The 15,581-nt window shown below is 34.2% G+C and overlaps 2 protein-coding genes across 2 annotated transcripts; one reads left to right on the forward strand and one right to left on the reverse strand.

Moving 5' to 3' along the window:
* Nucleotides 1-873: 873 nt before the first annotated feature.
* On the forward strand, nt 874-3,151 carry LOC126703635 (uncharacterized). The gene is made up of 3 exons (XM_050402700.1): nt 874-1,770; nt 2,001-2,543; nt 3,050-3,151. The coding sequence occupies exons 1-3, from the start codon at nt 874-876 to the stop codon at nt 3,149-3,151; spliced, it is 1,542 nt and encodes a 513-aa protein (XP_050258657.1).
* Nucleotides 3,152-9,460: 6,309 nt separating this feature from the next.
* Nucleotides 9,461-14,683, reverse strand: LOC126732876 (probable serine/threonine-protein kinase PBL5). Its single transcript, XM_050435928.1, has 5 exons — nt 14,373-14,683; nt 13,376-13,644; nt 12,824-13,013; nt 12,278-12,669; nt 9,461-10,049 (listed from the first exon to the last, which is right to left on the reverse strand). Exons 1-5 carry the CDS (start codon nt 14,476-14,478, stop codon nt 9,723-9,725), a joined length of 1,284 nt encoding a protein of 427 aa, XP_050291885.1. The 5' UTR covers nt 14,479-14,683; the 3' UTR covers nt 9,461-9,722.
* Between the last annotated feature and the right edge of the window lie 898 nt (nt 14,684-15,581).

A 15,581-nucleotide genomic window follows, 5' to 3' on the forward strand; every position in this document is an offset into this window, starting at 1 on the left:
TAATATAGTGTTTGACTAGTTAAAAATCTAATGCTCAAGGTTAATTGTTTAAATAAAAAATTCAAGGATTACATTTGGATTTGACTGTCGCTGCATCTACATCTCAGACAAATGCACACAAGACATGAGCATCTCACACGACACACACATAAAGACGGAGTGACATCAAATAAGACACATGGTTAGCAAAAAGAATTGATTTTGAGACAGAGCAAGCAAAGAACACAAAATGAAAGAGAACTTGGATGATTGAAAACATCTTCATAAAGATTCACTACTTCTGTTAGAAAGAAATAAAATTATTGACCAGTGTTCAAAGCACCCCAACTTAAAACCCAAATCAAAAAAAGAAAGAAGAAAATGCTTGAACAAGATGTCTATTAACAAACGCAAAAATAAAAAACAATCAAAATATTTGTCAAAAAATATAAATTGGGTAGAGGGTTTAACGTTAAGCCCTTAACAAAAGGGAGAAAGTTATATATATCCGGTTATATAGCCCATAAATAGGCAAATTAACAAACAACAAATCTACATTTTCTATCCTATATTTGTATAATAATAAAAACTGCAAGGAATGTGTTGTACAAAATCATATTCCAAATAGCAACCAATTCAATGGTTCATAACTTCATATGAATGCAAAAAACTAATGGCCTCAGATTAATCGCAATCACAGTTCACAAATCACAAGGCTTCCACAGTTCCACCTAAGATGCAAACTTCAACCATGTCTTTATGTTATCCGCATTCAAACTTTTGTTCCATTCCTTAACATACTTTAAATACCATGCCCCTCTCACCATCTCTTAGATCCGAACAATTCTCAACCCAACCTTTCTCCTCTCCTTGGCCACACCTTGAACTGAAAACATGGGAAGCAAGGACATCAAAGTTGAAGACACTGACAAAAAGTTTCCACATTGGTACCAAATGAGACCACAAATAGGCTTGAGAAACACCCTCATTTGGTTCTTCCTCATCGTCTCCATGCTCTACGTTATCTACTCCACTAATTTCATCCTCACCAGTGAACAACATAAATGTCCCACCTCTTTAGGTTCCTCCATAGGACAACATCTTCAAACGATCACCAACGCATCTTCCACCAATGAAAAAGACTTAAAAGATGAAGTCGTGCAACCTCTACTTCCACAAAAATCCCAAAGATATGACACTGAACTCAAACACATTGTTTTTGGGATAGCAGCCTCATCAAATTTATGGGAAAAGAGAAAGGAATACATAAAAGTATGGTGGAAGCCTAAGGTAACTAGAGGGGTGGTTTGGTTAGATAAAAAAGTGACTACTAGAATAAATGAAGGGCTACCGGAGATTCAGATCTCTGGGGATACTTCAAAATATAAGTACACAAACCGGCAGGGACAGAGATCAGCATTGAGAATTTCAAGAGTGGTTTCTGAGACATTGAGGCTTGGGTTTAAAGATGTTAGATGGTTTGTGATGGGTGATGATGACACGGTTTTTATGGTGGATAATGTTGTGAGGATACTTTCCAAGTATGATCATAGGCAGTTCTATTATGTTGGGAGCTCATCAGAGAGTCATCTTCAGAATATATATTTCTCATATGCCATGGCCTATGGTGGGGGTGGATTTGCTATAAGCTATCCTCTGGCCAAGGAGTTGGCAAAGATGCAGGATCATTGCATTCAGCAGTACCCAGCTTTATATGGCAGTGATGACAGAATTCAGGCTTGCATGTCGGAGCTAGGAGTACCACTTACCAGGGAACCTGGCTTTCATCAGGTAATTAAGTCTCTTTTGAGTTTTGACAAAAGCAGTGACTTCAAAATAATAGCTTCATTCTTTAAGCATTTAAAAGAGAACAAGGGGATTTCAGATCCACTTTCCTAATAGGAAAATGTGCTAAAATAACAATGAATCATTGTTGCTTCAATTCATCAGTATATCGTTAAAAAAATGTCTAGTTTCTTTATTCTAGATTGTTTAACATTTGTATTTTTGTAATTATGCAGTATGATGTCTATGGAAACTTATTAGGCCTTTTAGGAGCCCATCCTGTCACTCCATTGGTGTCATTACACCACCTTGATGTGGTGGAACCAATATTTCCACGCATGACCCAACTCAAAGCCCTCCAACATCTCACACAATCCATCCAGCTTGATTCAGCTAGTATAATGCAACAATCAATCTGCTATGACAAAAAGCGATATTGGTCCATCTCCATCTCATGGGGTTATGCGGTTCAAATCTTAAGGGGAGTGATTTCTCCCAGAGAACTAGAGATGCCTACAAGAACCTTTCTCAATTGGTACAGAAAAGCTGATTATACAGCATATGCATTCAACACTAGGCCTGTGAGCAGGCATCCTTGTCAGAAGCCCTTCATTTATTACATGAGCACCTCTCGATATGATCGATCCAGGAAGCAAATAATTGGGATTTACTATCGTGATAAATCCCGGCCTCCTTACTGTCGGTGGAAAATGGAGTCACCAGAAAAAATTGATTCCATTGTAGTCATCAAAAGACCAGATCCTCTACGCTGGCAGAAGGTATTAGTGATTTCTTTTGCGTTCATTATCTAATGAAGCTTTTCAGTCTAACCTGTAGGATCTGTTAATTAATTCTGTTTGATGTTGATCTATCATGTTTTCAAAATATATATTATACATTAAAATTACATCAGAGGAAACAAGGAGCCACGGAAATACTTGGGTTTCCCATTTAGACAGTTACATGACACGAGAAATATGAAATTCTTTTCCATCAAATCCACCCATTGTAAGAATTTATTATAATAGGACATTTTCAAAGGGAGGGGGGGGGGGGCGGGGAAGATTCCTTCAGTAAGGCCAAGATAAGGGACAACATTTCAACGTTCCTTATTAGATGTGATTTTGATAATCTCTAAATTCTTCACTAGAATGAATTCTTGTCACATTTTATTCACAATTTTCTGATACATGTCAAATACATCATCCAAACAATATCTGAGTTTCTGAGTCCCTCTATTTTAAGTTGATGCTATTACTAACTGGATCACAAATGTCTTATGCAGTCACCAAGAAGAGATTGTTGTAGAGTTATGCCATCACAAAAGAGCTCAACAATGTACTTATGGGTAGACAATTGCCGTGAAGGCGAGATTAGTCAGTTTTAATAGCATCAAGGAACCTAAACTTGATCTCTCAGTGTTCTTATCTTCTTATTTGAAGATTTCTCAAAGGCAGATAAGCAATGGAATCAACGCTATGGGTGTTAATCGGATCAGAGCTCAGCAGAGATTGATTTGCAAGCTCAAATCCCACCATTAAATCCACATATGAAAAGAACTTTTAAATCAACATCATTGAACATGAAATGAGTTAGCTACAATTAGCCATTTCTTGTTTTTTTTTTTTTTCTTTTTCTTTTTCTTTTTCTCTTTTTATTTGTGTAATCTCGATACAGGAAAGTCAATGAGCAATGTTATATCCATATAATCCAGTCACAGAAAGCCTCTCCTAGTGAGAGAGGAAAACCATGCTGTGAAAATTTTCTTGTAATACTTCTTAACTCTTAGCTCAAGCAAACATAATGCTGAAAGCAGCATCTCCCAGAATGGTTCTTAGGTCAGTTGTGCTCACCAGATGTGCTTCCGTCTCATTATTGCTTGTCAAATTCAGAGGAACTGAGGTGATTGGTGATGTAGCCACTGCCAGGATGGTGACATCAATATGAGTATCATTCAGAGGCACTGGTGTCTCAATTTGATGTGTAGCTGTAATTAAGCCATCCACTTTCACCAACTTTACTGCTTCCAAGCAAAGAAAAAGAATGAAGTCTAATTAGGGATAACAATATGATATCTATTCTTGAAATCTTTATCGTAATGCTCCCAATGGATGCAGAGAACAGCAGAAAGAGGAAAGCTTTGATTTCCACAAAAATCAAAGCAAATTACTCAATTTTCCTCTCAAGAAAGCTTTAGAGAGCCATCTACCTCAAGCAAGAAACACATCTTAAAAAAAAAATCTACAATAAACTATCATTTCCACAATACAAAATTCACAAAGTGACTTAATGATATATGATAAAGAAAAAGAAAATGGCAATAAAGAATCAACCCCATGTACCCAAAACAATAAACAAATCTAAAAACATCCCTAAACAAGAAAAAGCAAAGAAACAAATCCAAATGAAAATTGGGTTCTTGAAATTTTTTTTGTTTTATATATATTCGTTTTTTAAACCTTACCATGATAGGAGAACCACCAGAGCAGAAAGAAGCAAAGCAGAACAATAACTGGAATGGCATGGAGGACCCACTTGCTCGCAGACCAGGGCAGAAAAATCTTCTTCTTCTTCTTGGTATCGAGATGAAGATCAGCCATGTCATCCATCTTTTTTGGTGGACACTGCTTCACTTGTACTGGCTGCTGCTGGCTCACGTTGATGACGCAGTGCTCATCACTTCCATGTGCTCTAGATGAGAATGAAGACGATCTCTGCTGCATTTGAGAGAGAGAGAGAGAGATAGAGAGAGGCAGAGCGATTGAGGTTTGAGAGGGTTGGCGTGGGATTGTGAATTTGAAGCTGAAGGGTCTCTGATTTTGTGAGCTTACTATGGCTTGGGTTTAGACGTTTTGTTAGTTATACTTTCTTAACGCATTTTGGGCGGGAAAGTTCTTGCACGTGACAAAGAAAGATCGTTCAAGCAGACTTATATATATATATATATATATATAGGGGTGCACTTAATTAGAAAAAGAATATTTTTAATATACTATTTTAGAAAAGTTTTTATATTACTTTTATGAGAAATATAAAAAATTATATATATATATATATAGAGAGAGAGAGAGAGGGCCAGTTAACGTGTGCACTTAACTAGAAAATTCTTTTTTAAAAAAAAGAATATTTTTAATAGACTATTTTAGAAAAGTTTTTATACTACTTTTATGAGAAATATAAAAAAAAAACTGTTAAAAAAATCTTTTATTGAGAAAAATAAAGAAGTGAGTTGCTTTTTTCTTTCCTATAAAAAGTTTTTAAAAATATTTTCTAAACTAATCCTTTCAATAATTAGTTATAATTAGAGGGTATGTATGGTTCGAGTTGGAGGGTTTTTTCAACCCAACCCATTATGGGAATTTTAAAAAGTTCAATTCAATCCAGTGACGGCTCCAGAAAATTATTTTAATTAGAGGGGGGTCAATTTTAACAACTTATTGGTCTTTGTAATTTTCTAATTATTGAAGTTTTTTAATATAGCATTAACTATTAAAAATAAATTTTTTTGGGCGGTGCCCGCGAGGCCAAGGGGGGGGGGGGGGGGGTGGTTCTATAGCAATAGACTATTAAGGATTCAACTCAATAATTCAATCAAAAATAATACGCCTTCACTCCTTACTGTATCATACCCCATTGTCATTTTCCTTGTATCAAAAAAAGAAAAAGAAAAAAGATTTGTGTACCTTTCTCAAAATATAAATATCACTGATTATATCTTTATTATTAAGCTATTATTTGCAAATTAAATTAATGAACTTAATGTAATTTTTTAAATAAAATTCATAATAATATAAAATAATTAAATTGGTTATTCAAAAAAAAAAAATCAAATCTGATATTTTCTGTAAATAAAAAAACATGTAGGGATATTTGTTAGTTATGAAACTTCAAGCTTCCTTTAAACCATATACTCCACTCCTTATTAAAAAAAAAAAAAAAGCTCTACTCCCACCACCTACCCAAATAATATCACATTTATTACTACTATTTTTTATTTCTAAATCTCATAAGTTATCTCACTTTTCAGTTTCCCTTCTCAAAGTTTCAAGTGTAGACGATGAAAAATAAAATTTCAGACTTAAGCTTCCTCTAGGGATTGTGAATTTTTGTTATCTTCTACTTCCTCTTCTTGTTTTTCTCCTCTTATGGTGTAGCTATGCATCTTTTAATTTATTGTTTGATCTTCCCATCCTTTTTTTATCAGTTTTTAGTCTTAAGGTGGTCAAAATTTTATTTTAGGGGTTTCAAAAAATATTTTTTTTAAAGATATTATATTTTTTTTTTTTTTTTCATTTTCTTCAGGTCAGGGGGTTCATTTGAACCCCTTGCCTTTAACGTGGCGCCGCCACTAATTCAATCCAACCCATCACAAGGGTCCAACCTAACCCATAAGGATCCGGTTGGAACCACGGGCCATTGGACATTTTTTTAATAATAATAATAATTATTATTATTATTATTAAATTGAGTATTAGTATCAATGTAACTCCATAAAGGCAAACATCACTAATGACTAAATAGCAATAGAGAAAGTGAAGGCTAGACGAGGACAAACCTACAAAGCAAAAAGAAAGAGAGAAAGTGACACAGCAAGTTTAGGAAGATGGACAAAAAAGTAAATAACAAAATTGTATAATATATTTTTAAATATATATTAAATATAGTTGGGTCGGGTCAGGTTTGGCGGATTTGTGAATTTTATAACCCGAACCCAACCAAATTACTATAAAAAAAATTCAAAACTCAACCCAACCCTTAGGTTGGATCAGGTCGGTTTTGGCGGGGTTGGTTGCACACCCCAAGTTACAGTAGGAGATGGTGGATTTGAACATTGGAAATCCACATTAGAACCCCAAGAGATGAAAATTGAGTTACAAAACCCTTGGTTCAGTCCAAGCGTGCTATGGGTAATAATCAATCTCTTCAAAATTAGAATGAGACAAATTACAAAAGGCCTGCTTAGTCATAATATTCATAAGATCTTATGTTCGAAATCTTTAGCCATCGTCAAGAGATTCCCCTCTGTAATTATTTATTGTATATGGGACAAGAGGCCCCTCTGTAATTATTTATTTTATATGGGACAAGGGGCTACAATAGTCAGGCTCTTGACCCTACATAAGCCAAGCATTATACACCGCCCAATCTTGAAATTCCGATTTTGATCTTGGTGTTGAGTCTCTGATGAGACCATCAGTTTTAAACTTTAAAGTGTAGCACAATGAAGATGTATAGGTCAAACCGTCAAAGTAGTTGCTGGGTAATGGTACATTACATGACATTGCAATGAGTCAAATATACCGAAAAATAAAAATAAAAAGACTTGGTGATATACTTCCATGGAATATATTGGAATTATCCTCATACTTCATCACCATCATATATGGATTTAAGTTGCAAATCCGTCTATGGAAGTTTTGTAACGAATATCCCACCAGACCTAACCCTATTTCTAAGAAGTAACATTCTTGGATCCGAGCAATTTGTTCTGCCTTGGATAAAACTGGGCTTGAGGTTAGTTCAGAAGCCCATAAGGTCAAAAAGGTTCCAATTTAACAAGCGAAATTACTTCTTGGACTGGTTTCGGATAAATATTATTGCCAGGCCATTGTCTGTCAATGAACAGTTAAACATCAACCTTTTTTTTTTTTTTTTTGGGCAAAAATACTATTTTGGTCCCTACATTTTAAGGTCACAATCAATTTAATCCCTACATTTTTGTAGCAGTCAATTTGATTTTTGTTATTTTCAACTTGTAGTCAATTTAGTCATTACCATTATCTCAGTAACGGAATATGCCTACATGGCAAATAGATTGTACACTTGGCACACTTAAGCTTACATGGCAAATAAACTAATATTAAACAAATTTATATCACATTTAAATAATGTCATGTCAGCATTTAACTTAGAAAAATAATCAAAAATTAATTTCTTAATTTTAAAGGAGAAAAGAAAAGAAAATTTGAACAAAAAAGAAAAATCATATTCCATAAAAAAAAATAAAAAATAAATCATAAACCCAAAAAAATAAAGAACAAAAGAACCTAAACCCAAAAGAAAAACATGAACCCAAAAAAATTAATTTCTTAAATTAAAATTAAAATTAGAATTGAAGATTTAAGGTTAGAAAGTATCAATTTTATTTGGTTTGCTGGTAACTCATAGATTTTTAGATTGACTTTGCAAATTGTTGTGATTCAAAAAATAAGAAGGAAAAAAGCAAAATTATCCGAAGAGGAAATTCGAAGAAACGGTAAAAATCAAAGAGAGCACAAATCAAATCGCTCAAGTGGGTCCACAAATGAAATGGTTGATAATTCAAAAAAAAAAATATATATATATATATATATATATTTATATATTTATATGCAATCCATGAAAGAAGTGAGATTTCAAGTAAAACCAAAGCAAGAATACCCAAATCAGAACAAAATACCCACCACATGTAGCAGAGTGATGCATCTTTGGCATAACTGAGTTTATTAATTTGCTTAACTTTGTGAACCTGTGCTTTCCCATCTCATAAATTAACAACAACAACAAAGGTAAGGTTTGACCAATCTGATGGACGAATTCAAAACATTGCATCAAATGGTTTTCTTCTTCATAGTTTATGGTTCAATTTGGCGAGCTAGCTTCCAAGGCAAAGGTTTTGTTTTGCTCTAAGTGGGTATGGGTGAATCAAAAGAGAGAGAGAGAGAGAAAGGAATAACACAGAACATGTTTCTTACAAAGATGATGTTGCGCTTGGATTGCTAGGTTATTTTTGTGTTTAGGAGAGTTGGTGATTGGTAAATATGATTTTTGTGTTTTGATGTTGGTATATTTGGTTGCTACAAAAATGCCAAAAAAGTTGTGAACATTTTTTCAAAAAATATTTCTTTCTTTAAAATTGAAAAATTAATTAATTATAATTATTTTTAAAATTTAAATGCTGATGTGGCTTTATGTAAATGTCAAATAAATTTGTTTAATATTATTTTACTTGCCACGTAAGCTTAAGTGTGCCAAGAGTAAAATCCGTTTGCCATGTAAGCAGATTCCATTAGTAAGGTAACAGAAAGAACTAAATTAATGGTAAGTTGAAAATAATAGGAACCAAATTAACTGCTACAAAAATATAGGAACTAAATTGATCGTGACCCTAACATTTGAGGACCAAAATAGTATTTTCGCCTTTTTTTTTTTTTTTTGAAACAATTTCACATCAACCTGCCCAAACTTGATTAAAAAAATGGTAAGGGTGAGCACACTTATCAAATTTAACACTGCAGAGTGCCAAATATAAGATGCACTTTGTTTTTTTGCTGAATCAAAAAAACTGTTTGCATTAACTAGAACAAAATACATTACACCAGTCCTCTCCCACTGCAACCTGAATCAAATATAAGATAAACTCGAATGCAGCCCTTGTCCACAATGTTATTGTATGACTGGAATCGAAAACTAGGGTAATTAACAAAAGTAGAGTTTGCAACCTTCGGTTCAAGTTACACATTCCATATGTTTTGGACAAACTAATACTCTTTGCAATCTTCTCAAGAATATGAAGCTAATTGCACTCTGTATGGTGAAGCATTCCTATATAACCACCTAGGCGTCTGTACATTACTTTTTAACATCACCAAGCATATAATGCTTAACAAGTAGTTAAATGTATGCACGAATAATTAGAACATAGCTGGAGAGAGAATCACAGCAAAGAGAAATCATTATTAATGAATTCTTCGGCTAAACTATAAAAATTGAAAGACAGTTCCTACAAAGAGACATCTTACGTACAAGAACTGAGCTCACATGTACATTGAAGAAGCAATGAAAGAAGGCAGAAATTCCCTGTATGTAAAGTTTTAAGGTTCAAGGAAGCGGCTGTTATCTTCTATGATGCAAAAATGGATAACTAGGCACAGTATATATGAACACTGCAAAAAGATATGAATCACTTTATTCTTAATTTAGTCCTCCACCTCAGTCTCTTTCTGTCCATTTACTGCAATCTGTCTTTTATCATCATCCCTTGATTCCCGTCTGACATGAGATGATGATGATGGGTTCCTCCGCGAGTTTTGTACTGGATGGATTTGGGGATCGTATTTCTGGGAGGCAAGGTAATTTAAAGCTGAAACCACATCGGCTATGACAGGTCGCATATTAGGCTGCTCCTGAACGCACATTGCAGAAATAGCAAGTGCTTGGTACAAACCTCTCATAGGATATTGACCTTGGAGCAGTGGATCAACCATTTGTGGGAAATATTTCCGGTCTTTGAATAAGGGCCGTGCCTAAAACAAATCCAATACACTGTATAAGCCTGATGAAGACAACATTTTGAATGACAGTTATCTTTATGCTCCAAAAAATAAGAAGTTTGGAAATTTAATACGATCTTGTTTTGACTCAAGAATACATACTTGGACTTGATAACATAGACATTTGAAGAGATCAATTTAAAATATTGGTAAGTATCCTCCATAATTGCAGTATTGCAACTAATGCAAGAGAAAGGTGGGTCACAGTTTGAGTTAAAGATTCATTTACTCATTCCTGTTTTGTTCACAGTTGATGTAATAGAAGCCAAAAATCAGTTGGCTGTGAGGTTTTAAAAAAAATAATTAATTTGGGGGTTTCCTCAAGATATTCTAGCATGATTCTTAAAATGAAAGTCAAACCTCCAAGGAGATATTACATCTTCAAAGTCTGAAAAAAAGAAAGAAAATAGGAGGTTAAAACAGAAAATTTGATCAGCTAGTTTCTACAAAATAAACAGGCCAACCGCAATTAAAACTTTTTAGAAAGCACTTTGGGACCAGCAGCAATAACATCACAATGCAAGTGAGCTGCTCAACAGAAGATCTAAAAAGCACAGACACGGACACAAGTATGGGTACAACATGGCGACACGACAATTTTTAAAAAATTAGGACACAACACAGCAGGTATACGCATATTAATTAATTATTAAATATTTTTTTATATTTTTAATTAGAGAAATACTATGTCCACAATATTTTCACAACAAATCCTAAGTAACAGGTAGTTACTAATTGTTATACTAGTTGTTATTAACTGGCAAAAAAGTAATTTTAGGGATGAGTTCAAATTTGAACCGCTTATCACCTAAAATTTGCAGTGAAAATGTTGTGGATATAACACTTCTCTTTTAAATATTGTTAAGCATTTATTTTTCATATAATGTTTTATATATATATATATATATATCAATTTAAGAGCAATAATGGATAATAAAATGAATTCATGACTAATAAATGCTGCTTAGAAATTAGAACACAAACCAAGAATAAGATCTGAAAGAGTAAATAAAGATGAGAAAAGTTAACGGATGCCCTAAGAGCATTGGTTTAGGAAATTTTTTTAAAAATTTTTATGGAAAAGAAAAAAGTAATTTATTATTTTGACATCCTTTTATATTTTCCATAAATGTGATATCAAATTTTTCCTAAAATTGTTCATTAGCAAATGCCCTAAGGGCCCCTATTAACCAAACCCATAAAAGATAGATAATTAGATAAGTGTTCAAGATTGAAACTAAAACGAAATAAGAGATAGGTGTCCCTCGTATATCCCAACTGTGTCCTGAAATTTTTCAAAAAAAAAAAAAAAACAAAGACAGTTGGGACATGCATGCAGCAGAAGTGTCCCGTGTCTGACACGGGTATGCACCCAAAATGAAGCGTTTGTGCTTCCTAGTGAAGATGTCTCTAATAATAGCTAAAGTTACAAACCAATAAAAAAAAATAAATAAATAATTATACTTTACTACCCTAAACTATACCCAATTATACTCTACACTCTAAAATTTTCAAATGCACATTTTACACCCTAAAATATGATCCCCAGCCTAAACTATGATATTTGTTACACCATAAACTTTGAATTTTCGTCCAAGTTAACAACAAATTTAAGGTCAGGGTGCAAAATGTAACAATGGTCATAGTTTAGGGTGCAAAACGTGCATTCAAAAAGTTTAGGGAGCAAAGGATAATATGGGGTATAGTTTAGGATGGTAACCCAAAAAAAAGTCAAAGGCTGCATTTAGCATTGGCTTAAAAAACCAGATTTTTTACTATTTAGCTTATTTTTGTTACTATTCAACTTATTTTGCTACTATTCATGAGTCTCATTTCACTTTTTGGTACCATTCATAGGTCCCATTGTACTATTTTAACTACCTTTTAACTTTATTTAATTTTCAGTTTCAGCTAAATAAATTGTTCCCAAATAGACTCTTAAGTGGTAAAACCCTCCCTATACTTCTATACCTCAAGTGCTGGCTCTTGGGAAGCCAACATGCAATAACTAAACATTCAAGAAAGATATATAGACACAGCAATGCCCCCTAAATCAGCAGTTCAAATTGACAGACTGATGCTCTACCTGAGAACTAATATTGCTTAGCAGAGTAAATCAACATGGGCAACAATCACAATAAAGCAATTTATCCAAATAATTAATATCAACAGGAAATAGTGGAGCAACAAAGTTATCTTACCCATGCAACCAGATTTTGCTCTTTAGAACTTTTGGTGTTATCGATTGCTTTCCTGCCCGTGATGATCTCCAAAAGAACAACCCCAAAGCTGTAAATATCTGATTTGAATGTCAGCTGGCCCGTCATTGCATAATCTGGTGCACAATACCCATACGTGCCCATAACCCTTGTGGAAACATGGGTCTTATCCCCACTGGGACCTACTTTGGCCAATCCAAAATCAGATAACTTCGGATGATACCCCTCACCAAGCAAAATGTTTGAGCACTTTAGATCACGATATATAACAGGGGGTTTCATTTTGTCATGCAAATACTCCAAGCCCCTTGCTGCACCAGCTGCTATTTTCATTCTTGTATTCCAATCAATTACTTTTCTGCCAGGTGGAAGATCTGCCAAGGAAAAGCCAAGGGTTAAAAAAAAAAAAAAATTTAAAAAAAACTCACACAGTCTTTGTGGAAATGAAACCAAAAGTTGGAATGTTAAAATGTTGTTGCCATAACGGAGATGGGAAGAGAAAGAGATCATGTTGAGAAAATACAGTACCATGCAAATGATTTTCCAAAGATCCTAATGGCATGTATTCGTAAACCAACAGCCTCTGATCTCCCTCAGCACAAAACCCAATCAATTTGACAAGATTAGTGTGGTCAGCAAGACTAAGAGTCAATACTTCAACAACAAATTCCCTAATTCCTTGATGTCCATTGCGGTCAAGTTGCTTGATAGCTACATCCTACACCAAAAAAAGTAACAAAATTCAGGTCTTACCATTAGCCTACAACATAGAATAAAACCACAATAATCACTAAATTCAAACTATGGGATCAGAACATACAAAACAGTATATTAAAGTTTAAGGAAACAGTAGAACAAAGCATCTAGCTGTCCAGAGCAGAGAAAATATATTTAACAGTATTTCTGACTTATTGCAAACATGTATTAAAGTTTATATGAAATTCTAGAACCTTGTTCAGTTGACTATATGAGCTAAATTATTATACTTTTTCTTAGTTGGGTTTCAGACTAGTTGACCATCAGAGTTTTGTTTATTTTGCGAAAAAGAACTAATAAGATCAGATTAATCCCCAAACCAACCTGATTGATTTTCTCCAAACGCCCTTTGTAAACTTTTCCAAAACCACCTTCACCCAGAAAGCAATCTGACCGGAAATTGCCAGTTGCAATTGCTAGTTCATCAAACGTAAATGTTTGCGCCCTCTTACCATTGGTTTGACCATCCTTTGAAACCTCCTCGTTCATATTCAAGCCCTTTACATCCAAAGCTAATTGGTCATGCTTAGAAACTACCTCCTTTTTCACCTCAGATTCCTTCACATTTACATCTGGATTGACTTTCACTGCATCTAAGACACATATACACACACAACATGAGCATCACACACAAACACAGAAAGACAGTGACATCAAATAAGACACACGTTCGGCAAAAGCCAAGAATTGATTTTGAGATATTCGGGAAAAACCACAGTCATCAAATTGAAAGATCAAAAAAAGCACACAAAATGACAAAACCCAACACTGAAGGAAAATTTTGGATTATGGGTTGTACTTTTCCAATCATGCAAGCAAACAAACGAAAAAAAAAAGTATTTGCATAATAACTACAAAAAGTTACATGAACCCAGAATCAAAACTTAGCCCCTAAAATTATACAATTTGAAAAGGCAGCTTAACTTCAAACCACAAAAAATTTAAAAATTCAAAAAAAAAAAAAAAAAAACACACACACACACACTAAATGCTAGAACAAGATGTCTATTAACAAACTCAATATTTAAAAAAAAAAAATCGAAATATTTATCAAATATATAAATTGGGAAAGCCCATTAAATTACACACAAAAAAATTATGGTAAAAAATTCGCATGGAAGATTATACAAAACAAATTTGGGCAAAGATTATCGATTTTGATTGATTTACAACAATACCCATATCCCAAAAATTAAAAATTTAGTAACACAAAAATGTAATTTTATTTTTCTTTCTTAAACAGACATCACCATAAACAAATAAAAAATGGGTCTTATCACAATGTTTTGGGAAATTTGATCAAAAGGGTGAGCAGAATTACCTGAAGCTGTTTGATCTTGTGTTTTATTGGTCTTACTGTCACTGCAATCGTGGTTCAAGTTTTCTGATTTTTTGCTTGATTTCCCTGTGCAACGAAAGCAACCCATAACAAAAGCTTAGCTCAACCCTCTTCTCTCTGTCTCTGTCTCTCTTTCTCTCTTTATATATATATATGTGCGTGTGTCTGAGTCTCAGCTATTTACAGTGACACCAGAGACCCCAAAACACAAACACAGTGTGCGAGAGACACATGGGAGCTGTTGCTGTTCTATATAATGCTGCGTTTTCTAGTTGTGTCTCGTTTGTGGTTTTTCATTTTTGCGTGTGTGGTTTTTTTATATAATTTTGGGTTTCTTTCCGGTGCGAACCAGATTTAGTATTCGTTATATTTATCAACCAATTAGAATCAGCCATCTGGCAATTTGGGTGGGTCTCAATCGGCTGCGGCGGAGTTTGCTTGCATTTTCGGTATCGGGGAATGTGCCACGTAAGACAAGACATTGTTGTTTGGTCAACCAGAATTTTTAACAGCTCTTATTTTATTGGTCTTACGTGTGAAAGGCGCATTCTGACGATGACGTGGCGAACATTGGTTCGTTTCACACTGTCTTTTTGGTGGGTGCTGGTTCGCAGCAGATCTATGTCGTTTCTGTCTAGAAAGTGTATTTAGTGTTTAAACCTTTTGTGTAGTATTATTACCTGTCGGTGACGATCTCGAATCACAGACGGCTACTTTTTATCACCGTCAGATTTTTCGAGAAGTTAAAAAAAAAAAAAAAACACGAAGAAGGTCAATGAATGACTCAAAAAACTGTATCTCGAGCAGCCCAGTGGGTCCCACAATCAATCTGATGGATCAGAATGGCTTTCATTCAATCATGTGGGACCCACTTTGCTTGATGTGCTACGCGTTTCTCAGTTAAGGATTACAGCAAATCCCAACGCCCAAGTCCGAACGGTGATCCACGCGTTTCAATTTAATGTGATTTGAAATCCCACAACCAATTAGATATCGACAATTGGAGCTCACAATTGAGGTTTCACCGCAGGTGATCAAAGCTCCACGGTGAATTTAAACCAACGCGCTTAGGTAGCGCTGGTTTGGTGTGGAAAATCTTATTTGCTTTTTTTTTTTTTTTTTTCCTTAGAGAGAGTCAAAATTTGGTCACAACATTTTGAATATACAAATTAAGTTGATAAGTTTTTTTTA

This window comes from Quercus robur, chromosome 1 (genome assembly GCF_932294415.1).
Source record: "Quercus robur chromosome 1, dhQueRobu3.1, whole genome shotgun sequence".
In the NCBI taxonomy this organism is placed as follows: Eukaryota; Viridiplantae; Streptophyta; class Magnoliopsida; order Fagales; family Fagaceae; genus Quercus; species Quercus robur.